This window comes from Xenopus laevis, chromosome 2L, assembly GCF_017654675.1.
Source record: "Xenopus laevis strain J_2021 chromosome 2L, Xenopus_laevis_v10.1, whole genome shotgun sequence".
Taxonomy (NCBI): Eukaryota; Metazoa; Chordata; class Amphibia; order Anura; family Pipidae; genus Xenopus; species Xenopus laevis.
Window position 1 is genome coordinate 1,736,280 of NC_054373.1, and position 26,046 is coordinate 1,762,325.

General features: G+C 45.8%; 1 protein-coding gene across 3 annotated transcripts in view; it reads left to right on the plus strand.

The window, feature by feature from the left end:
• Positions 1 to 26,046, plus strand: part of spag17.L (sperm associated antigen 17 L homeolog) — an 82,944-nt gene that overhangs the window by 31,243 nt on the left and 25,655 nt on the right. For 2 of the 3 annotated variants that reach the window (XM_041581394.1, XM_018245795.2), the window contains exons 2-11: positions 5,935 to 6,075; positions 6,271 to 6,330; positions 19,564 to 19,695; positions 21,288 to 21,453; positions 22,457 to 22,633; positions 22,753 to 22,934; positions 23,685 to 23,843; positions 25,091 to 25,196; positions 25,503 to 25,627; positions 25,744 to 25,881. In XM_041581394.1, the coding sequence (XP_041437328.1) occupies positions 5,935 to 6,075; positions 6,271 to 6,330; positions 19,564 to 19,695; positions 21,288 to 21,453; positions 22,457 to 22,633; positions 22,753 to 22,934; positions 23,685 to 23,843; positions 25,091 to 25,196; positions 25,503 to 25,627; positions 25,744 to 25,881 (1,386 nt within the window). The remainder of the gene's footprint in view (positions 1 to 5,934; positions 6,076 to 6,270; positions 6,331 to 19,563; positions 19,696 to 21,287; positions 21,454 to 22,456; positions 22,634 to 22,752; positions 22,935 to 23,684; positions 23,844 to 25,090; positions 25,197 to 25,502; positions 25,628 to 25,743; positions 25,882 to 26,046) is intronic. The other variant, XM_041581395.1, reaches the window with a different exon arrangement.

The following is a 26,046-nucleotide window of genomic DNA, read 5'->3' on the forward strand; positions in this document are numbered from 1 at the left end:
ATATAGGAAGGCCGGTATTTTTTTCCAGAAAAGGCGGCAACCCTAGATCCAATTAGTGCTGCTATTTATTTAACTACCATGGCACATTGATTTCAGTGGAACGGCATACAGCAGAGGGAACAAATACCTGTGAATGGAATGATCCGTTTCCTCCCATCGGCTACAGGGATCAGGTTTAAACCCCCCCGTGATATGGATAATTACAAGGTCCATATCCCTCTCCATAAAACAGAATCAATGAGACGTACTGGAACGTAACATTCAGCCCAAATAATCTCCAACCCCTTCTGGAGAGCAGCTGGGATAGTGGGACACTGGTCGTACCCTCCCTCATGTGGGGGGATCTGGGGAACCCCAGGAGAATTCATTGACTCCTCATCACTAACTCATACAGGGGGGCGGATTGTGAACCCCAGAAATGGTTCAATGGACAATGACATTGGGCCCCAGTAGCCCAGACGCTCTTCTCTTTGCCCCCATGGTGTTTCCTAGGTAACAGCTCAAATCTCGGCTGCTATTTCTCTAAACAGTTTGATAAATGAGTTGATTCATGTTTCTGCTGCATCTCCTACTGAGCATCCCTGACTCTCAGCTTTACCTGCAGCGAATGGAACGGATAAATACCGGTTATTGTCGCTATTATTTCATGTATTTATAAAGTACCAACATATTCCCAGCGCTGTACAATGAATGGGGAATATCAAATTGTAACAGTTTGGAGAATCAGTGCCCCTGGTTAGTGGGAAACAGACTGAATGATACATTTGGGGTCATTTATAAAAGCTGCAACATGGAGACACAATGGACGCCATGTTTTTTACCCACAACTCCCAGAGGGTGTGGCCTAATGCAATTGAATGAGCCATATAAGCCCTAAAATGAGACATTTGTGAAGGGGAACTGTCCCTTTAATTAATGACCCCAGTGAGTCTAACGGAGGTGGAGTCCAGCAGTAACTCCTTGGCTCCTGTTGTTTTGGAGCTGAGTGTGAGTCTGTGGGATTCCTGTACTACACTGTGAGCTGCTCCCTTACGTTCAGTACAACGCAGAGTTGCTGTAACTACTGGAGATACACACTGGCACCCCAATTCTCTTTCTCAGTTTAGGGGTCAGGCCACATCCCATAGTCGTTCCCAGGAGTGTGTCAGAGCTGAAATCCAAAGGCACTCAGTGTTCCTGGCATATCTGACACTGGAATATACCTGAATATACCTGTATATACCTGAATATACCTAAATATACCTGTATATACCTGTATAATGGTGCCCGGGCATTGTACTACCAGTCTCACTGCATTGTTATATTTGTTATATTGTGTGTGTGTTATGTGCAAACTGTTCTGTAGGGGAGGCTGTGTATGTAGATATGTGAGTGTGTTTGTAGGTAGGTGAGTGTGTATGTAGGTGTGTGTAGGTAGGTGAGCATGTATGTAGGTAGGTGAGTGTGTACGAAGGTGAGTGTGTAGGTAGCTGAGTGTGCAGGCAGGTGAGTGTGTATGTAGGTAGGTGGGTGTGTAGGTATGTTAATGTCAAGGTATGTGTGTGTAGGCATGTGAGTGTGTAGGTTGGTAGGTGAATGTGTAGGCAAGTGTGTGTGTGTGTGGGCATGTGAGTGTGTAGGTAGGTGAGTGTGTTTAAGTAGGGGAGTGGGCAGGTGAGTATGTAGGTAGGTGAGTGTGTAATAGATGAGCATGTAGTAGGTGAGTGTGTATGTAGGTAGGTGAGTGTGTAGGCAGGTGAGTGTGTATGTAGGTAGGTGAGTGTGTAGGCAGGTGTGTGTGTGTAGGCATGTGAGTGTGCAGGCCCGGATTTGTGGAAAGGCCACCTAGGCCCGGCACTAGGGCGGCAGGATTTTAGGGGGGCGGCATGCTGCCCAACCAAACCCTCATTTATTAAAAAACACTGGGGATGCGCTGGAGATCTAATAATTTTTTAAATTTCCCGTGCACCAATCTCCATTGCTCCAGTCCAGATAATGAAAATTTGCATTAATAAAGGGAAGGGGACAGAGGCGATGAATGCCAGTGGGCCTAGGGGAGCCCAGTATGTAAATCCGTCCCTGTGAGTGTGTAAGTAGGTGAGTGCGTAGGCGAGTGTGTAGTAGGTGAGTGTGTATGTGGGTAGGTGAGTGTGTAGGTATGTCAATGTGAAGGTATGTGTGTGTGTAGGTAGGTGAGTGGGCAGGTAAGTGAATGTGTGTGTAGGTAGGTGAGTGTGTGTAAGTAGGTGAGTGTGTAGGTAGGTGAGTGTGTAGGTAGGTGAGCGTGTAGTAGGTGAGTGTTTGTGTAGGTGAGTGTGTAGGTATGTTAATGTGAAGGTATGTGTGTGTAGGTAGGTGAGTGGGCAGGTAGGTGAGTGTGGGATGAGGATGATGGGAGTGAGTGAATAGCAGGACAGACAGTATGGCAACTCCTTGGTATTAGCAGGACACAAGCTTTACTTGTGATTGGCTGGGCTGTGTTGTTGCCACAGATCAGTGTCAGTGAGTGAGTGAGTGAGTATATATATATATATATTATATAGAGTGGCCGTGCCCCTAGGTATTTATAGTCATATGTTTGGCCTTAAGCCACAGTGTTGGGCTGCTGCTCTTTGTCTCACCCCATGTGCCCACACTAGAGCCGTATAGATCATATATATATATATATATATATATATATATATATATATATATATATATATATATGTGTATTCTACCCCTCCCCCTACACACACACAAATACTCCAGAGGTAACAATTTCTGGGTAACAATTCTGGGACTCCCCAAGGCACAGACAATAGACCAGGACCTGTGGGTGTCTGTGGTGGGTCATTAATGTGTTATATATACATTATGGGGGTCTGGGACCCTAGAAGTTTACCGCTGGGCCAGTCTGATGATTGTATAGAAACACCCCGTCCCCCCACAGCTGTCAGCTCTGCAGCAAAGGCCCCTGGGACACAATCTGTGGAGCCATCATGTGACAGCCACATAATTGTGATGCAAGAGCTAGCAATCCAATGGGCTTCTACTGCCCCCTAGTGGCCCCACTCTCAGGAAAGGACCTGCCATAGAGAAGCCTCTTGAATTCATTATCCTGTAAGTGTCAGGGGGGGGGGGGGCTGCCTGCCCCCACATAATTTACACCCAATAATCTGTTTATTTGTCATAAAATGTTTCAGCTGCTGCAGCTCCGCCCCCTTCTCATTCATTCCCCTCCCAGCTGTATATTGGGATTCCTGCACAATGAGTAAACTAATGGGAACCAGGAGGGGATTCAGGACTTTTATTTGTGCCATAAAGCACAACTCACCAGCAGGGAACAACATACAGGATTGACTGCTGGCAGCTGTGCCTGCTGGGAAATATTTCTGCCTCTTATATGTACAGTAATACTGTCTGTGCAGCTGATCTGTAACCTGCCCTGCAGCCGGGGCTTCTAGCTGCTTCTATCTAATGCTATGGGATATACTACAAGCAACCAGACCAGTGGCCATTATATGTCTTTATTGGCCATTCAGGGACAGTCAGTAGGTGTATAGAGGTAAGTACTCAGGGACAGTCTGTAGGTGTATAGAGGTAAGTACTGAGGGACAGTCTGTAGGTGTATAGAGGTAAGTACTCAGGGACAGTCTGTAGGTGTATAGAGGTAAGTACTGAGGGACAGTCTGTAGGTGTATAGAGGTATGTACTCAGGGACAGTCTGTAGGTGTATAGAGGTATGTACTCAGGGACAGTCTGTAGGTGTATAGAGGTATGTACTCAGGGACAGTCTGCAGGTGTATAGAGGTAAGTACTCAGGGACAGTCTGTAGGTGTATAGAGGTAAGTACTGAGGGACAGTCTGTAGGTGTATAGAGGTAAGTACTCAGGGACAGTCTGTAGGTGTATAGAGGTAAGTACTGAGGGACAGTCTGTAGGTGTATAGAGGTATGTACTCAGGGGCAGTCTGTAGGTGTATAGAGGTAAGTACTCAGGGACAGTCTGTAGGTGTATAGAGGTAAGTACTCAGGGACAGTCTGTAGGTGTATAGAGGTAAGTACTCAGGGACAGTCTGTAGGTGTATAGAGGTATGTACTCAGGGACAGTCTGTAGGTGTATAGAGGTAAGTACTCAGGGACAGTCTGTAGGTGTATAGAGGTAAGTACTCAGGGACAGTCTGTAGGTGTATAGAGGTAAGTACTGAGGGACAGTCTGTAGGTGTATAGAGGTATGTACTCAGGGGCAGTCTGTAGGTGTATAGAGGTAAGTACTCAGGGACAGTCTGTAGGTGTATAGAGGTATGTACTCAGGGACAGTCTGTAGGTGTATAGAGGTAAGTACTCAGGGACAGTCTGTAGGTGTATAGAGGTATGTACTCAGGGACAGTCTGTAGGTGTATAGAGGTATGTACTCAGGGACAGTCTGTAGGTGTATAGAGGTAAGTACTCAGGGACAGTCTGTAGGTGTATAGAGGTAAGTACTCAGGGACAGTCTGTAGGTGTATAGAGGTATGTACTCAGGGACAGTATGTAGGTGTGTAGAGGTATGTACTCAGGGACAGTCTGTAGGTGTGTAGAGGTATGTACTCAGGGACAGTCTGTAGGTGTATAGAGGTATGTACTCAGGGACAGTCTGTAGGTGTATAGAGGTATGTACTCAGGGACAGTCTGTAGGTGTATAGAGGTATGTACTCAGGGACAGTCTGTAGGTGTATAGAGGTATGTACTCAGGGACAGTCTGTAGGTGTATAGAGGTATGTACTCAGGGACAGTCTGTAGGTGTATAGAGGTATGTACTCAGGGACAGTCTCTAGGTGTGTAGAGGTAAGTACTCAGGGCCAGTCTTTAATTGTATAGAGGTATGTACTCTGGGACAGTCTCTAGGTGTGTAGAGGTAAGTACTCAGGGACAGTCTCTAGGTGTGTAGAGGTAAGTACTCAGGGCCAGTCTTTAGGTGTATAGAGGTATGTACTCAGGGGCAGTCTGTAGGTGTGTAGAGGTATGTACTCGGGGACAGTCTGTAGGTGTATAGATGTATGTACTCAGGGGCAGTCTGTAGGTGTATAGAGGTATGTACCCAGGGACAGTCTGTAGGTGTATAGAGGTATGTACTCAGGGACAGTCTGTAGGTGTATAGAGGTATGTACTCAGGGACAGTCTGTAGGTGTGTAGAGGTATGTTCTGGGCAGAGGTATGTTCTGGGCAGTTAATATTCAAACAATGGGGATTTAGTGATATTTTAAGGTAAATAAAACACAAATTAACCCAGGGCCCATTGGTAATACTCCCACGCTGCCTAAACAAGCCATTCTATATACCCCCTCCAGCACTCACATACAGAGATCTGTACTTACCTACTTCTGGGCTGTTCTCTTTCCCATGGTCAGGTGGGTCCTATCTAAGAAGTCAGTTGATGGGGTTTCCTTTCACACTGAAAAGACAATGCAAAGTGATTTAAGATCTCTCGTTAGTGTTCAAGGCTTTATTTCCCTCTTTTACACTATCCACCAGTACTCTGACCATGGGAAAGAGAACAGTCCAGGTGTTGTACAGAGAATGAGAGATCTGGGTAAATACTGGGGGGATTCACTCAATGGGAGAGGCAAGAAAGTTGCAATGGGTTCAGGTTTAATTGTCATGGGTCCTGACAAAGAGCTTTTGTTACCCGTGAGAATGGCTAATGGCCGGCAAGTGCTGTATAGGGGGCGTGGCTCCCTAAAGTGAAGCCGCTGGGGGCGGGGTAAGATGAAGAGGGTAAAAGAACTCAGCTAGCACTCCAGCCTGTGTGTGCCCTCCTTCACTTTCATTCATGCTTTTATTATTCACATTATTCACATCAATGCCTCGTTGCTAGGGTCACTGTCCCTGCCAACCAATCGGAGGCTGTGCAACCAGGCACATTAATTGCATTACCCAAGCTGCCTGCCCTCTGTGTTTTGGGTTTCTGGTTAATGATGATTTTCTCTTCCCCCCAGGAGAATTGGAAGGTCAGTGTGGCTTTTGTGATTGAGAATCAAGCGGAGGACGAGGTCCATACGAAGGCGCTGGCCCAAGCTGTGTCAGTTCCACTGCGCCGGCTCTTCAGTGTTGCATCATGGGAGGCAATGATCCAACAGGTGAGTCACTTACCTTTAGTCACTTACGGATCAGGCTGGTACCAACTGTAGGAAGTTATAGGTCAAACTCCAATGATCCAATGAAAGTCCCAGTGAGCAGCAATTGGATCCCAGCACTTAGTACATCTCCCAGTGTTTCAGCCTATGCCCTGTGGTGTCCTGTTGCTCCGCACTCATTGGTCTTATTGTCTGTAGGTCCAGGAGCTGGGAAATCCGAAGGTCAAGAAAACAAGAGATTCACCGTTATATTGGGAGGTAAGTACTTCCCAGGCCACAATCTCTCTTTATGTGAGTGTCCTTCTCCTGCGCTGTTCTCTTTCCCATGGTCAAGTGGAACCAGCCCCAGGATAAGTGAATCCATGCCCAGTATTTACATGATGCTCAGGACCTACTGCTGTTGGGCTGCTGTCTTACCCAGTGTACATCTGATCTGATGGGGGGAGGGGACTTGGTCCGGTCCAAAAAGGCTGATGAGTTTATCCAATGCATTGAGTGCAGCCGACCCCGGACTAAAGAGGTCTGGGAATAGGGCTCTGGTGCTTCCCTCTGGGTTCCATGTAAATGAGCCCTATTGTACAACAGTTTTATGGAGCGACATCTAGTGGCCAAAGCTCTGTATGTGATGATGCATTACATTTATTTACCCGGGGCAGATCCTAGTGGGGCGGTTCCAGGCTTGACATACTGTACCTTAAAGGAGAACAAAAACCCTCCCCCAACCTTAAAGGGTGGTTAACCTTTAAAGGGATGCTGCCACAGAAAACGCCATGACTGAATAGTGCTGCTCCAGCAGAATTCTGCATTGAAATCCCTTTCTCAAAAGAGTAAACAGATTTTTTTATATTTAATTTTGAAATCTGACATGGGGCTAGACATATTGTCAGTTTCCCAGCTGCCCCCAGTCATGTGACTTGTGCTCTGATAAACTTCAGTCACTCTTTACTGTTGTACTGCAAGTTGGAGTGATATCACCCCCCTCCCCCCCAGCAGCCTAACAACAGAACAATGGGAAGGTAACCAGATAACAGCTCCCTAACACAAGATTACAGCTGCCTGGTAGATCTAAGAACAACACTCAACAGTAAAATCCAGGTCCCACTGAGACACATTCAGTTACATTGAGTAGGCGAAACAACAGCCTGCCAGAAAGCATTTCCATCCTAAAGTGCAGGCAGAAGTCACATGACTGGGGGCAGCTGGGAAACTGACAATATGTCTAGCCCCATGTCAGACTTCAAAATTAAATATAAAAAAATCAGTTTGCTCTTTTAAGAAATGAATTCAGTGCAGAATTCTGCTGGAGCAGCACTATTAACTGATGTGTTTTGAAAAAAACATGTTTTCCCATGACAGTATCCCTTTAAAGGATCCGCAACATCAAATTGTTTTTATTAAAAAATGTATTAGTGTAGAACAAAAAAAAACACACAAAGACATATAAACTTAAAAAAAAAATTTTATTAAAAAATTCATTAGTGTAGAATGAAAAAAACCCCAAAGACATATTAAACGTTTAAATCGGCAAGTCTTTATTAAGAAATAACTTACGGAAACTCTGCTTGCGCTCCTCTTCAGAAAAGGTGACGATCCATCGTATTCGGCCCTCGATTTCTCCTCCCTGCTTTCCTTATAGCCAGGCAGGAGACACTTGTCACTCAGTCTCTGGTAGGGGTTTCTTTCTTCCTCTCCCCAGTCTTTTGGAGCTCTCTCCAACACTACAGGTCAGGGGGGAATCACTCTCCTTCCCAGCTACACACACAATCACATCTCCTTTCTGCACTTGGAGATGTCCATGGCCCCTCACCCTCCTCCAGCTCAGGGGGAAGCACTGAGGTGTAGTCCCACGACTCTTTTTATCTGCAGCTCACCTGCAGCTTAAAGGAGAAGGAAAGGCTAAAAGTAAGTAAACTTTATCAGAAAGGTCTATATAAATACACCAGTAACCCCTCAAAGTAATGCTGCTCTGAGTCCTCTGTCAAACAGCACATTTCTTTCCTTCTATTGTGTACTCATGGGCTTCTGTATCAGACTAACTGTTTTCAACTTAAACCTCCAGGGCTAGGGCTTGAGCATGCTCAGTTTGCTCCTCTCCCCCTCCCCTCCCTCCCTCCTCCCTGCTGTAATTTGAGCCGAGAGCTATGAGCAGCAGGGAGAGACTCTGGCAGGAAGTGATGTCACACCAAGCTAATATGGCAGCTGCTATACTAAAACAGAGGCAGTGTCTAGAGCTGTTTACTCAGGTATGGTAAAGCATTCTAAAGAATAAATATAGTCTTAAAGCTTGCACTAATGTGGCTAATCTATTGGCAATATTGGTAGCTTTCCTTCTCCTTTAATTACCTTGTTACCACTAGCTTTGCAGCTGAAACCCCCTTAATGGAGCAAGGAATGGACCCACCCTGCTCTTCTCCATTCATTCCAGGGACTAATTCATCCAGCCGTTTCCTGAGCTGGCAAAATACAAAAAGTTACATGCTGCAGAAATACACATTTTCCCTGGAGTTTACTATTCACCAGCCTAATAATGTTGAAATACACACAGAATCATGGTCTTTTCATAGACACCTCTTACAGTACGTATGTATGTACAGTATGAATGTATATATAAATATATATATATATATATATATATATATATATATACTCACGCACATCAATCAGTACATGCACAGAGCCACCTACTGAAATACAAGAATATTTTTGCAGGGGAGTCAGGGAGATTATGGGTACAAGAGCCTCCTCCTGCTGTTCTGCTGTTCCATATTCACTGAATCTGCCTCATTCAGGGGCAATAAACTGTGTGGCACCATTTGGGCTTCATTCAAAAAATAACGGGAAAGGCAGGAGGGGGGGGGAACTAGGTGGGCTTTTGGGTAAAGTGGGAAGGGGACCCCAGATCTATAAATGTCCTGAATCTGAACATAAGTGTTATAATGGTTACTATACACAGTAAACAGCCAGCTGCCCCCCCCCCCACCATCTTGTGTCTAAGGGATTAATATGCAGTTGCACCTCCCCTTGCTGCTATAACTGCCCCATCTCTCCTGGGAAGGTCCCACTAGACCAGTGATCCCCAACCAGTAGCTCGTGAGTAACATGTTGCTCCCCAACCCATTGGATGTTGCTCCCAGTGGCCTCAAAGCAATTACTTATTTTTTAATTCCAGGCTTGGAGACAAGTTTTAATTGCATAAAACCCAAATATAGTGCCAAGCAGAGATCCTGTAGGCTACCAGTCCACCAATCACCAATCTCTGCCCTTATTTGGCACCCCAAGGGACGTCGTTTTCATGCTTGTGTTGCTCCCCAATTCTTTTTATATTTGAATGTGGCCCACGGGTAAAAAAGGTTGGGGACCCCTGCACTAGATGTTGAAACACAATTAGGGTTCCAGTTGGGTTGAGGTCAGGGCTCTGTGCAGTCAGGTTCTTCCCATATCAGCGAACCCTTTCTGTACGGACCTGGCTCTATGTATGGGGGGCATTATTGTACTGAAAGAGGAAAGTGCCCCCCCCACACACACAGTATCAGGAATGTGATTGTACCCTGTAGCCTTAAGGTTTCACTGGAATCAGGGGCCCATACAAACGACCCCAAGCCATTATTCCTTCTCCACTGAATGTTCCCATGGGCATTATACGTCAGGCAGAGGTGGATCCCTTTTCCTCAGATGGTGTCAAGTCAATGAGGTTGGTGGTGCCGCCATGTTTGGAATGGGCCAGTATATTGGGAATAGCAGGAGCAGTGTATATATCCCCCCCCCCAGATCCATAAAACATTCATTGCACAGCAGCTGCAGCGACTGCACCGGAGCACAAAGAGGCCCCGATGGACTCAGTATTAAGCCCCATTCTCTCTGTAGACTGTAGAGGAACCTGTATCTCTCGCTTATGTGACAATCCCTTAGGTTCTGTTGAACTGGAGCCTGTGAGCTCCCAGGGTTCCCCCAGCCAATTGTTGCTCCTGATGTTGATTCTGTGCCAGGTATTGTCAGATGTTCCCATGATGAAGCCAAGACTCACATAAAGGCCCAGAAGTTCTTGCCTAAGCTTGGCAATGCACAGCGACCATTACAGCGGTTTTATACTGCAGCTGCCTGTCCAAACCCAGTCCCTTGTTTCATCTCCTCTGCCATTTGATATTCCCAGTAACAGTCTGTTCCCTGTGCCGAATGGGAAGATGGAACCTCACTGTCAGTTATTGGGGGGGGGGGTTCATTTCTATTGCTTGCACATCGCCAGGCCTGGGAGCCAGATGTCCCCATGCACATGGATTTTATGGCTCCGCTCACAGAACCTGTTGGAGGTGGCAAGGGGATTTATGGGTTGGAAAACATTAAACCTGAGTATAATTACTATATTTAGCTTTAATGTTCTTATCAGAAGTGGAACAATAGATGCTTGATTGGCCTGTTCATCACGAGAAGTAAAATCCTCACAAGTCACGTATTTATTACATTGGAATGGGGTATCTGGCCACTCAGTGCATAGCAACCAACATGCCCCCTCTGTATAAAGCCCCTTGTAAAGTTCATTCACTTCCCTCCCTCTCATTTGGGTTCTGGGGGGCATGGGCGCATTCAAACAATAGAAAATGGATATGGACTTTGGCTTTTATATGGTATAAGTGCAGCCCCAATTGTTGACTAATTGGAATATGAGCACTGCAGCCTGTGGGTGAAGAACATGGGCACTGCAGCCTGTGGTTGAGGAACATGAGTACTGCAGCCTTTGCTTGAGGAACATGGACACTGCAGCCTTTGGGTGAGGAGCATGGACACTGAAGCCTGTGGGTGAGGAACATGGACATTGAAGCTTATGTGTGAGGAACATGGACATTGAAGCCTATGTGTGAGGAGCATGGACACTGAAGCCTGTGGGTGAGGAACATGGACACTGAAGCCTGTGTGTGAGGAACATGGACACTGCAGCCTGTGGGTGAGGAGCATGGACACTGAAGCCTGTGGGTGAGGAGCATGGACATTGAAGCTTATGTGTGAGGAACATGGACATTGAAGCCTATGTGTGAGGAACATGGACACTGAAACCTGTGGGTGAGGACAGGTCCGGACTGAGAATTAAAATAGGCCCTGGCATTTCAGGTACACAGAGGCCCAATCAGCCCACACAGAGGCCCAAACAGCCCCACCAGCCCACTAAATACTGACTTTCTATGGCAACTTATAGCAGCCCATCTGGCATTTGCCAGAACCCACAGATTGCCAGTCCGGGCCTGGGTGAGGAACATGGACACTAAAGCCTGTGTGTGAGGAACATGGACACTGAAGCCTGTGTGTGAGGAACATGGACACTGCAGGCTGTGGGTGAGGAACATGGGCACAGCAGCCTGTGGATGAGGAACATGGACACTGAAGCCTGTGGGTGAGGAGCATGGATACTGCAGCCTGTGGGTGAGGAACATGGACACTGAAGCCTGTGGGTGAGGAGCATGGACATTGAAGCCTGTGGGTGAGGAGCATGGACACTGCAGCCTGTGGGTGAGGAACACGAGTACTGCAGCCTGTGTGTGAGGAATATGGGCACTGCAGCCTGTGAGTAAGTATTGGTGTTTACTATATTTCTACATGTAATTTATGGAGTTGTTGAGGAAAGCCAAGAATTTAGTAAAGATCCCGAGAAACATGGGCACTGCAGCCTGTGGATGAGGAACATGAGTACTGCAGCCTGTCCGTGAGGAACATGGACACTGAAGCCTGTCCGTGAGGAACATGGACACTGCAGCCTGTCCGTGAGGAACATGGACACTGAAGCCTGTGGGTGAGGAACGTGGACACTGCAGCCTGCGGGTGACGAACATGAGTACTGCAGCCTGTGAGTAAGTATTAGGCCTAGTGTTTACTATATTTCTACATGTAATTTATGGATTAGCGTTGTTGAGGAAAGCCAAGAATTTAGTGAAGATCCCGTGAGAATTTGGAGAAGGTTATTGCTGCGGCTCTGGGATGGTTGTGGCATTGGCCCTTGGCTTTCCCTTCATTTAATTTAACTTGCATTTTTCATACTTCCCCTGTCCCAGAAAACAATGGCAGTAATTGGTTCCACGTGGCCCCTGGCAGTCAGGCGCTTGGAAGAGACCTATGGCTATTCAGCTTGAACAGAGGCAATAAAAATGTTGTGAGAACAATATGATAATGAGGAGTCTTTAATCACCCGTTCCTCCCATGAAATTCTGCTGGAGCATTTGTTGGACTCAGTTTCTTTCTTGGGGTTTTGCCCAACTGAGGTCATTGTGTTTGGGGGAAGAGAAGTTTGTAATTGTAACATTCAGTAGAACATACAGAGGTTTAGATGTGAATGAAATTGCTATTCCTACAGCACCCCACACTCTGCTCCCACATTTCCCTTTATTTTTCTCTGTAACCTCACCAGTAGCGTAACTAGTTGTTACTGGGCCCCATAGCAAATTCAATTTAGGGCCCCAAAATATTTATAAGTTGGCCTATTTTACCAAGATATGTTAAAATTGCTAATTAATTAGGGTCTCATTGGGCCCCCTACACTCCTGGGCCCCCCTGCAACCGCAGGGTCTGCTTCCTCTATAGTTACGCCCCTCAACCTCACCTTAAAGTGATACTGAGACTAAAAAATTACTTTTTAAAATACAAATGTACATTAAAAGTTACCTATAGGTCAAACCTCTGGACCCGTTATACAAGATAAGGCTCTGTCACGGCCATACTTGCCTAAGCAAGGTATTGACACTACTTGAATGGGAATCCACCACATGCTTGACTTCTTCACTTAATGAGGGTCTCACTTACTGTATTTGGCTCTGGGTCATAACAAACTTCTAAATAGACGAGGGGCCTAAATATGTGGCTCCAGGACAGAACTTAGTTTTCACTGAGTTTGGGTCCCACATATTTGGCTCCAGAACAGAATCGACAGAATCAACAGAACCAGACTTTCAGTGGGGGGGGGGTCCCACGTGCCTGGTTCCAGGATAAAAGCAACCTCTCTCACTGGGTGAGGGTCCTGAGACAGAACCAACCTTGCACTGGGTCAGGGTTGCACTTTGGTTTCTCCAGGACTGCACCAACCTTTCATTGGGTGGGGGTCACATACTTTCATTGGGTGGAGTCACTGAGAAAGAACCACATTTTCTCACCCCCACAGGAGAGAAGTAACCTTTCTCACTGGGTGAGGTTCTACATGTGCTCCAGGACAGAACCAACTTCTTACTGGGTGAGGTTCCCATTCTCATTTTTTCTGGGACAAGACTACCCTTCAGGGTCACATACTTAACTCAAAGACAGAACTAACCTTTCTGACTTCAGGAGGCTCCCAAAGGATAGAAGCAACCTTTCTCACTCTGTGAGGTCCCACATACTTTGCTCCAGGACAGAACCAACCTATAACTGTGTGAGGTACCCATATTGATTTACTGGGACAGGACTACTCTTCAGGGTCCACATAACTGACATCAAGACAGAACCAACATCTCTCACTTGATGGGGCTCCCATAGGCTAGATGCAACATTTCTCAATGGGTGAGGTCCCACATACTTTGCTCCAGGACAGAACCAACCTATAACTGGATGAGGTTGCCATACTGATTTTTCTGGGACAGGCCTATCCTTCAGGGCCACATAATTAACTCAAAGACAGAACCAACTTCTCTGACTTGATGAGGCTCCCACAGGATTAGATTAACCTTTCAGACTAAGTGAGGTGACACATACTTTGCTCCAGGACAGAATCAACCTATTACTGGGTGAATTAGCCATATTGATTTTCTGGGACAAGACTACCCTACAGGGTCCACATACTTGACTCTGAGACAAACCCAACTTCACTCACTTGATGAGGATCCCACCTGCTTCTCTCCAGAACTGAACCAATGTATCACCAGGTGGGTCCCACATACTTGGCTCCAGAACATAGTCAACCTTTCTTATTTGATGTGGCTCCTGAGGGCAAGTCGCCTTTACAAGGGCTCAGCAGATTCCACTAGTGGCTCTATCTTTAGTTTCTCAGGGAGGGAGTTGAGGAAGGACTGGTCCTGGGTTTTGGAAACTGAATGAATAAATAAGTCACACACTGTTGCTAACCTCTGGCATCTTGTAGATTTAATGCACTGCGCACTCTCTATTCTTCAGTCTAAACGGCCCAAATTGACACCATATGCCGCCACTCATAATTGCTATAAGGAAGGGGAGAAGGGGGATGGAGGGGAAAGGGGGGGCATGTCAGAATGTTAGCAGCACCTCGTTTATTCTGAAGTTATAAATATACCCAGCTCTCGGCTCAGGGATGAAGAAGGAGAGAAGGCAGGAAGGTCTTAGGACTAGATTAGGCCTGTTCTAGGCTTCTTAGCAGCCCCAACCTAAGAGACACCTTCGGCCCCCGTGGCAGAAAAGCCATAAGCAGGTTTTATGGGTAATTTTTTTTATCCTTTTATTTATTTCACAGTAAATAAAGTGGATTCGGGCCTGAGAGGGGAAGGAGCCAGATGTTATTGAGTTGTATGAAATTTGGTGGAAACAAGCTGTAAAAGAAAACACAGCAGTAAAAAGCAAATATAAAATGCAGGGCCTGTCAGTGCCACACATCTGGACAACTCGGCTGCGCCTTCCCAGTTCTGTCGTCACTCTCCCAAAACTCAATACCCTGATTTCACCCCAATTAGGCATCCAAGCCCAAGAATAGGCTCTCCTGTCTGATTTTCATTGGCCTCTTTGCAACACAGAGGAACGCACCACTTTGACACTCACCCCTCTTGCCTTTACTTTCTTCTTGAGTTGACTTGGCTGAGGGCCATCCCAAATCCAGCCGGAGTATTTGTAGGGCTTTAGCGCCGTGCTATGGATTTGTAACCATTACTATCATCTATCAAGGGATTGTATCAGTCATCTCACCCATGTTCCTCTCCCAGGCATCTCATCCATCAGCACCAGCACTGCCAACAATTCCACAGCTCTGCCTGAGTATCATGGCTTCTAAAGTCTTCTTTTTGGATAGTTTTAAGGCTGGGAAAGCTATTGTCTTCACTTAAAGCTTTCTTCTTAGCAGTGTGTGTACTGTCTTCAACCTCATTGTAACTGTGTAAACTCTACGTGCCCAAACTCAATTTGCTGTCATGGGTACCCCTATAACTATAGCTGGGTGACTGTTACCCCAATGTTTCTATATATCTGTAACCTTGTTATGAGCTAAGGGGGCCCAGTCTGAAGGTCAGTTAGGGTGAGATTTGGGGTGAGTGTTTATTTGTACCCTGGGTACCCCTATAACTATACAATATATAGATAGGTATGCACACTCAAAAGAAGGCAAGTATGGTATATTTAAAATAAAGTTTTACTTGTTTATGCAAATAATACACACAAAGCCACAATAGTAGGCCTGTATAATACAATACATAAGCTTACATGGTATATACCTAACGTTTAAACATAGCCACAATTACATAACAGTAAACAGTAAGTATTACAATTAGGAGTAATACTTACTGTTTACTGTTATGTAATTGTGGCTATGTTTAAACGTTAGGTATATACCATGTAAGCTTATGTATTGTATTATACAGGCCTACTATTGTGGCTTTGTGTGTATTATTTGCATAAACAAGTAAAACTTTATTTTAAATATACCATACTTGCCTTCTTTTGAGTGTGCATACCTATCTATATATTGTTACGTTGTGGGGTACCCATTGTAGGGGTACCCTTTTGATGTTTGCACCTCTTGCACTGTTTACCTACAGCATTTGCTGAATTGGTGTGCCCTCCACCCATTACTAAATTCTGTACCCCTATAACTATAGCTGGGTGACTGTTACCCCAATGTTTCTATATATCTGTAACCTTGTTATGAGCTAAGGGGGCCTAGTCTAAAGGTCAGTTAGGGGGAGATTTGGGGTGAGTGATTATTTGTACCCTGGGTACCCCTGGAACTATAGCAGGGTGACACCCCAATGTTTCTATATATATGTAACCTTGTTATGAGCTAAGGGGGCCCAGTCTGAAGGTCAGTTAGGGGGAGATTTGGGGTGAGTGCTTATTTGTACCCTGGGTACCCCTGGAACTATAGCAGGGTGACACCCCAATGTTTCTATATATCTGTAACCTTGTTATGAGCTAAGGGGGCCCAGTCTGAAGGCCAGTTAGGGGGAGATTTGGGATGAGTGTTTATTTGTACCCTGGGTACCCCTGGAACTATAGCAGGGTGACTGTTACCCCAATGTTTCTATATATCTGTAACCTTGTTATGAGCTAAGGGGGCCCAGTCTGAAGGTCAGTTAGGGGGAGATTTGGGGTGAGTGTTTATTTGTACCCTGGGTACTCCTGGAACTATAGCAGGGTGACACCCCAATGTTTCTATATATATGTAACCTTGTTATGAGCTAAGGGGGCCCAGTCTGAAGGTCAGTTAGGGGGAGATATGGGGTGAGTGCTTATTTGTACCCTGGGTACCCCTGGAACTATAGCAGGGTGACACCCCAATGTTTCTATATATCTGTAACCTTGTTATGAGCTAAGGGGGCCCAGTCTGAAGGTCAGTTAGGGGGAGATTTGGGATGAGTGTTTATTTGTACCCTGGGTACCCCTGGAACTATAGCAGGGTGACACCCCAATGTTTCTATATATCTGTAACCTTGTTATGAGCTAAGGGGGCCCAGTCTGAAGGTCAGTTAGGAGGAGATTTGGGGTGAGTGATTATTTGTACCCTGGGTACCCCTGGAACTATAGTAGGGTTTCAGCCAATCCTGAAGTGCCATGTAGATGTGTGTCTTAAAAAGGGTCCTTGTTACCAAAAAGAGTGGAATGTCACAAAAGTGCCTAAGAGATAGGATTGTACAAGTGTGTGTGTGTGTGTATATATATAATTGGGGTGATCCCAGTGTGCAGGCTGTATGACACCAAGAATTTTCAGTTAATTACTGAAGGAAACTGCTTCCTATGGGATTATAAGTGGACTTTGGGCCATGACGTGGATTCCCTGTATATACCTGTTTATATATATATATATATGCACATACTTGTACTTGCACAATCCAATCTCCATGACATTTTTCTCTTTTTTGGCAACATGGACCTTTTTCAGGACACAAATCAACAAGCCACTACATTAAACTGCGGGAAACAATAGGAAATGAATGTAGCATAAAATGAGTAACAGTACCAATTAGACTGGGGAATGGAACACTGAATTTTGTGAGCGATGTATTTATCAAAACCATGTGCGCTAATTCCAGTCCTGCCCAGTGCCGTGGGTGATATGGAGAATAATTCGGTTCACTTTGCCTGTGACATGACAAGGCATCGTCGGGTTAATGGGTGGCGGAGGAAACAAACTCTAGGGGCCCATTTCTGTATTATTTCTGTAGTGCCACAAGCCATAATAGGTCTCCTATAGAACAACAGAACCTGAAGACTAATTAGAGTGGGATTATTGACTTTATATGAAAGCTCAGTTAGAAGAAGTGATATTTGGGGTGAAAACTTATTTTCAGTCTCAGAGCTGACTGGCACCAATGGTTTCCTTTCCCTGTAACATTTCTATGAACTAAGTGGGCCCTGGGCAAAGGTGAGGCCTCTGAAAGGAGCTTGAATCAGAGGCCACTGCTCTACGAGGTTTCTGTATAATTCTTAGGGTGAGTAGGTGGAGTAACTCACCCAGTACCCACACTTTGGTGAGAAAACAGTTGAAGGCAAAACCATCCTTAGATTTGTATTGTACTTAATGCAATATAAATGCTGATTTTGGGTTTGTGGCCTTAAAATGTAGCTTCATTGGTTGGTTTCCAACTCTAACCTCGAGGCCCCCACCTATTGGCTCATCCCAGGTAGTGGTTATTGACCCAACGTTCCCATCCGTTCCAGCGCTGGAGTCAGAATGCCGATATCGATGCTCCACTTGGCCGTGCCGAGCATGTCCTCACCCTGTTGTTTCACATTAGTCTGTCTCATATATAATCATGATGTGTTTGGCCTTGGGATACGGCATAAGAGAAAAGGCATTCATCTGTCAGGGAGCCAACGCCTTCACCCAAACCTTCTCCTCTCTCAGCATATGTTCCCGAGTAACGGTCATCAATCAACTTTCATGGCGCACAGTCAGCCTGGGCTTATCTTGTTGGTTTCTAGTACCATAATGTGTTTGCAATAATTGTGCTGACCTTATACTGGTCCTATTTAAATGTGAAATCCTATCCAAAGTCAAATAGTCTTCCTTCTATCTTTGATGTTCTTTGCTACAGCGTGCCATGCCAGAAGGAGCTTACAGTGTGCGCCTGAGCGTTCTCCTTTTATTCTACAGAGGAGAGGGCCATTAGCCGAGATAACGGAATTAGATCCAGATTTACACCATCTGAGCCGCTTCCCAACAAACAGATAAAATGCAAGCTTCCCCTTTGTTTAGAAATACTTCTCAGCTGACAAATGTAAATACGGCCGAGGTGTGGGTACAAGTAACTTTGCCATACCCTAAATATATGTAGCTTGGAAGCACCGGCTCCATGTCCTGTGGAACAGTCTAGTTAGAAGACTTATAGTAGGAAAATGTCCTTCAGTCCCACCCAATGGTAGGTAAGAAACATCCACCTTCACCATGTTCCTCCTCTCAGATTGACATTACTCCCACCATTGGGCGCAAGTAACTTTGCCATACTAAATATATGTATGTAGCTTGGAAGCACCAGCTCCCAGCCCTGTGGAACAGTCTAGTTAGAAGACTAATAGTAGGAACATGTCCTTCAGTCCCACCCAACCGTAGGTAAGAATCATCCACCCTCACCATGTTCCTCCTCAGATTGACATTACTCCCAGGGTTCCTCCAGCTCCAAATGTTGCATCCAGGGTCCTTTGTGATGGAGTTATCTACTGTAGGATCGGGAGAAGAATAGTTACCCAATGTTTCAGCTTCTTCATTGTAAACAAGAAGGAGGAGCAGTCGCTCAGTTGTCTAAGGCTAATGGCACTCAGTGGTGGCAGTGGTTCGAAGTACAAGAATTCAGCAGGAACAGCCTGTTTATAACCTGTACAGAGAGATATAGAATGATCCAGAGATGCTTCGTGTGTGTGACTCACTGGAGCTTGGAATGAAGCACTGGAAGTCGGAACTGGCAGAGACAGATATCAGGAGTCATTAAGTGCAAGCTCACAGCCTTAGTCACATGGATGAGACATTACAGGCCTGTCTGACCCTGTGCCCCCCATGCTGCACCCCCTGTGCAGTTTTAGGAACATGTTTAGGGGCCCCTTAGCCCTAATATGTTAGCAAAGCTACGATCACCTGGACAAAGAGAAATGGAGACAAGCACTGCTTTACATACACAAGTCCATGCAGTTACACTGACTCCATAGAGCTTACAATCAACAAGTGCAATTAAGTTGTGATGATCTGGCTCCTTGCTTGAGAAGGAACCCATAGAAATCCCTGGGATGGCACTTGTAGGTGGGGGGCATAATGGGTGTATTGCTAGGGAGGTGCCAATTGTAATCGTTTTCTGTCCCCCCCCCCCCTTACAGGTCACAGAGGCTGCGAAACTGCTGTTGGATCACGGGGAAAAGCTCCCACTGTCTCTGGTTGCAAAACTATTGAAATTCCAGTTCCTGAACATCAAGCAGAAAGACCTGCAGAGGAGGGAGGCCGAGAAGAAGGTTCGTTCCTGGCCAGACAAAGTCAAACATGACCAATGATCTGTTAATTAGAAATTAGAGGGTGTGGCTTATTGTCTGCCCAGAACATTCCTTGCCTGTATATCTGTATACAAGTGGGTGCTGCCATACTGACAGTACAGACACAATCCTTATTTAAAGAGATACTGTCATGGGAAAAAAATCTTTTTCAAAATGAATCAGTTAATAGTGCTGCTCCAGCAGAATTCTGCACTTAAATCCATTTCTCAAAAGAGCAAACAGATTTTTTTTATATTCAATTTTGAAATCTGACATGGGGCTAGACATATTGTCAATTTTCCAGCTGCCCCAATTCATGTGACTTGTGCTGTACTGCACGTTGGAGTGATATCACCCCCTCCCATTTCCCCCCCCAGCAGCCAAACAAAAGAACAATGGGAAGGTAACCAGATAGCAGCTCCCTAACACAAGATAACAGCTGCCTGGTAGATCTAAGAACAGCACTCAATAGTAAAATCCAGGTCCCACTGAGACACATTCAGTTACATTGAGAAGGAAAAACAGCAGCCTGCCAGAAAGCATTTCTCTCCTAAAGTGCAGGTACAAGTCACATGACCAGGGGCAGCTGGGAAATTGACAATATGTCTAGCCCCATGTCAGATTTCAAAATTGAATATAAAAAAATCTGTTTGCTCTTTTGAGAAATGGATTTCAGTGCAGAATTCTGCTGGAGTAACGCTATTAACTGATGCGTTTTGAAAAAAACATGTTTTCCGATGACAGGATCCCTTTAAAGACAAACTGAAACATGGGGTAACATTAACACAAGTCCAGGTTTGTAGCGCCACAAATATTGCATCACTAATCCCCCTGGGGGAGACTGAGCAGTGATTGATTAGGAGAGGAAGATGGAAGAGATGGGGGTGATTGAGTAAGTGAGGGATCCAGTAGGAAACGTGTCCGGGAGCAGTTTGTGTCTGATGTGGGAGTGTGGGAAGCATCAGGCTAAATAGAAACAAGTGCTGCTGGGTCTGGACAGTGTTCCATGTGCTGCTCAGGGGCCGGCAAGTCTCACACTGCACAAAGGAGCCGCCAGACTCGTTATACCCCATGTGCTGTTACCTTCACTTTCCTCAGTGGGGCAAGAAGTGGCCTGGTCCTGCCAGTGGCCAATGGTTCTGTGTCTGTTAGAGCTTCCCCGGGCCACACGCTCCATTCTCATCTCATGTACATGGGACCTGTTCTCCAGAATGTTAGGGACCTGGCGTTTTCCGGATAACGGATCTTTCCGTAATTTGGATCTTCATACCTTAATATATAATAAATAAATCCAATAGGCTGGTTTTGCCTCCAATAAGGATTAATTATATCTTAGTTGGGATCAAGTACAATCTACTGTTTTATTATTACACTGGAAAAGGAAATTATTTTTAAAAATGTGGATTATTTGATTATAATGGAGGAAGCAGCCTTTCCGTAATTCAGAGCTTTCTGGATAACGGGTTCCGGATAACAAGTCCCATGCCTGTACCAATATTCCCAGGAATCAGTGGTGTGGGAACTGCCATATGTCCTCCTGTACTTACAGTAACACCTTCTCTCCCTCATTCCAGGCCCCAGAAGACAAGGCCAAGAGTAAACCTGCTAAAGCCAAATCACCCAGCGCTCGTTCTGCGGGAAAATCAAAAGGAAAAAAAGGCCCAGAGGCTCCACCCCCAGTCCAAAAAATTACCTCCCTGAAGCGACGGGGGGAAGAAGAGGAAACCAACAGATATATTGGTACCTGACCCCATGTCTGAGATTTATATATATATATAAGTGCATCTATGCCATGTGCAAACATACTGCTCACATACTGTACATATATGATCATTTGCTGGCAGAATATATATATATATGTACTGTTAGACAAATACAAGAGTCCTCTGCACTCAACCCATTATCAATATATTTAAGACAGAGACATTTTGTGCTACTGCTACTGAAAAAATTAGTGGTGAGCACAACTTTCCCTTGTTTGTTATATGTACTGTTATGTATATCCACAAGAGTAACCTGCAACCTGACCTGTAACATATTGTATCCTTATCATTTACTGTAGGGGGTACATTATCCCTTATAATACATGAGTGATACTCAGAGTTCCCTGTATAACTCAGCCTGCAGCCTTGTGCCTTTATATGGTCACAGAACAACCCCTCAGTGACTTCTAATATCCTTATCATTTACAGTAGGGGGTACATTATCCCTTATAATACATGAGTGATACTCAGAGTTCCCTGTCTAACTCAGCCTGCAGCCTTGTGTCTTTATATGGTCACAGAACAACCCCTCAGTGACTTCTAATATCCTTATCATTTACAGTAGGGGGTACATTATCCCTTATAATACATGAGTGATACTCAGAGTTCCCTGTATAACTCAGCCTGCAGCCTTGTGCCTTTATATGGTCACAGAACAACCCCTCAGTGACTTCTAATATCCTTATCATTTACAGTAGGGGGTACATTATCCCTTATAATACATGAGTGATACTCAGAGTTCCCTGTATAACTCAGCCTGCAGCCTTGTGCCTTTATATGGTCACAGAACAACCCCTTAGTGACTTCTAATATCCTTATCATTTCCAGTAGGGGGTACAGTATCCATTGTATATTTAATTTTCAGGGGTACAGTATTTCTGATATAAAAAGAAGGGTTGATTAGCCCATGTGAAACACAGAATGAGGGAATTCCCGCAGACAAATGTTCCCAAATACTGATGCGGTTGCTGAATTTACAGATGATGAGCCAGATGATGGGGCGCAACATTACATCATTGTCCTTGGCTTCTATGAGCCTCAGCTTGTGGCCCTGTTGGCAGAACTTGGGGTCCCTGTATCCAGTGTTATAAGGATTTCGTCCCAGAACTACACGAGTCTTCCTGCCAATGAGCCGGATCCAACGGTGGCACCAGAAGGTACAGTAGTGGGTTCCCTGCCTGGGCTGGTTCTGTTTAAAGGGGAAGTACATAATTAGGGTTGGTTGATTTTCTTGACAAATGTCAGACACAGGCAGGTCTGAGTGATTGTTCTTTAGTTCTAGAGGCAGAACAGCAGAGGAAAGTGACTCTAACAAAATCCTTGGAAAAGTTCTGGAAATACCTGGAGCCCATTCTGAACAGTGGCCCTCGGGGATCCCGACTTCTGGAGGTGGCTCGGCTCCACTATATGGTCAAGGAGAGGAACCTTCCTCAGGACTGGAGCGACAGTGACCTCCGGGTCAGTACTAACTGCTGCTCTCCCGCAGGGGTCGCTGTACTTCACTTGCAGCACTTGCCTTTACCAGGCTGAACATGTGGAAGGAACAGTGGAATGCTGGGTAGTGCAAGTTCCTGCTCTAACACTAGGTGATGCTGTCCTATCAACAACTGTAGGGTCACTGAAGTAAAGATGTATTTTATTCCATAGTCCAGGGCTGGAGAACTATGGCTGCTGTGATTATTTAAGAGGTTTCCATATTCCCCCTTCAGCCTAAAAAGTGGTCCAGCGATGTATTTATTCTGCATACAAAGTGTATAATAATCTGACCCCCAGATATGTTGTTTAGCGGAGATGGAAGAGGAAATAAAAATAATATACATGTAGCTACTGCAATACCATCTATTGGCCTGCAGAGGGCAGACAAGTCGTGTGTCTTACAAGGACCTTTATGGTTATGCACCCCCCGTGCTTGAGCTTTCAGGGGCTGGTTGCATATTTCTGGGGCAAATTCTTAATATTATTAATAATATGCAGCTTTTTGTGGCTGAATCCCTAGGTGCAGAGATTTTCTCCAGTAAAACTGGATGATTTGCACCTTGCCCTCCTTTATTAAACGAGTATTTGGCACAGGACTTAGTCCATTTGCTTGTGCAGGGAACTGAATAATGTCCATGTATTTACAGCTCTGCACTTGGTCACTTTAGGAATGCACACAGTTATAGGAACTCTGGATATTGATGAGACTGTGCCGTGTGTTTCCCCTTACAGTTGGCATATGCCACACAGGTGTATGAGAAAGTCGCCTGTCTCATGTACGACTGTCTGGACTGGAGGAGGCAACACCAGCACTACCTCAATAACCTGCAGCTCATCAACATTCCCTCCGTGTCCGTAGGGAACATCGCAGACAGACAGACATTGCCTGAGGTGAGATGCTGATCATTGGCCAGATTTAATTCTCCTACATGTGTCTGATGGGGGTGAGAAATGCTGAACTCTGGGGTCCTAACTGTACCCCCTTTATTTGGTGACAGATGGAGTCCAACATTACTGTTCTTGGAATCTCCCCAGGAGTAGGAAGAGAGTGTATCTGCCCTGGGCCACTATATAAATGACATCCATTAATTAATATTGCTCTTGTCAGGGGGTCCAGCCTGCAGCTGTATTTAGCTGAATGTTTACCCCAACATCTGTCACTTGCAGAGATCTGATTCTCTGTATGTCCTGCTCTAGGCTTTTAATTATCAGGCAGTGAATCCAATCTCCCCCAGTACTTACCCAGGCACAGAGCTCTGATTCTCTGTACTCCCTGCTCCTGGGCTGTTCTCTTTCCCATGGTCAGACAGGAACCTCCCCCTGGGTAAGTGAATCCAATCTCCCCCAGTACTTACCCAGGCACAGAGCTCTGATTCTCTGTACTCCCTGCTCCTGGGCTGTTCTCTTTCCCATGGTCAGACAGGAACCTCCCCCTGGGTAAGTGAATCCAATCTCCCCCAGTACTTACCCAGGCACAGAGCTCTGATTCTCTGTACTCCCTGCTCCTGGGCTGTTCTCTTTCCCATGGTCAGACAGGAACCTCCCCCTGGGTAACTGAATCCAATCTCCCCCAGTACTTACCCAGGTACAGAGCTCTGGTTCTTTGTACTTCCGGCTCCTGGGCTGTTCTCTTTCCCATGGTCAGACAGGAACCTCCCCCTGGGTAAGTGAATCCAATCTCCCCCAGTACTTACCCAGGTACAGAGCTCTGATTCTCTGTACTTCCTGCTCCTGGGCTGTTCTCTTTCCTATGGTCAGACAGGAACCTCCCCCTGGGTACAGAGCTCTGATTCTCTGTACTTCCTGCTCCTGGGCTGTTCTCTTTCCCATGGTCAGACAGGAACCTCCCCCTGGGTAAGTGGATCCAATCTCCCCAGAGTACATCACAGGTGATGAGTTCTGCCTCTGGGTACTTCCAACTAATTGGCTGCTCTCTCCCCCATGGCCAGACAGGGAGTTGTACTATCAACCAGAATGAAAGGTTTTTTTTTCTCACTTGAGGTCAAGCCATGCCCCATCTTGACCATGGGAAAGAGAACAGGACAGGAACAAGAAGAACAGAGTAAAGACAGAAGATAAAATAATGTCTCTCCTGATTGTTCTCTATGTGATCCTCATACTGAGTTTTATGACCCCAGACACAAGAAGTTGACCCATCACCATCATCTCCAATTGGCAAGAGGAAAACTCAGGCTGATGTGGTTCCTCCAGCTGCTTCTCTGCCTCCTTCATCTCCAGTGCACAGTAAGGGCTTCTGGGTAATTCATTCACAGTGACCCGTCTGGTCTATTGCAACTGAGTGTGAGCAGAGACTTCTGGCTATTCTGGCTACAATGGAACACTCTGATCAGGGATTCAATGGCAAAATAAACTTGGGGTCCCCAAGGGAAATTCCCATAGGATGTGCCACTAAGGAATTACCTGTGTCTGGGGGCTCCATTGGGATTGAACTGTGTGAGTGTGTGTCATTGTGTGTGTGTCATTGTGTCTATGTGTGTGTATTGCTGGGCCACTAACCCTGACTCTGTGTGTCCCCCGTTTCTGTGAGAGCAGCGGAAGTTGAAGCCCGGAGTCCTGTGTCTGAGGTGGATATGAGATATTACAATGATCTCCTGGGTGACGCCCCCGAGGAGCTTCAGTCGGTCCCGGTGATACTGCACTGTGTTGTGGAACAGGTCAGTCACTCAGGGGCCCAAACTCTTTCCTTAATGTAAATCATTCCAAGATGAAGAGCCTGAATGTTCAGTAAATAGGAGGGGTCTATTATAATGTGGCTTCTGCCTTGTGACAGGTTGTGGCCACTATGGAGAATCTGGCGCCCCCCAGCCAAGCTGCACTTGAGCCCCGCCCAGATGGGCTGGATCCTGTGATTGCAGGTCACATGATTTCTGTTTTGGATTCTCTCTCTCTGTCGGACAAGGAAAAGAAGGTAACGGCACCCAAAACCTGACCCAGCAGATTATGTGCCATGTCCTGTACTTGGCCTTATCCTTCCTCTGCTGCAGTTGTTTTCCTCATTGGGCTCCTACACCCGCTGGACCAGAAGCTTAAACTTGTATCAGTTGTATCAGTTGTATCAGTTGCCCTCCAGGGG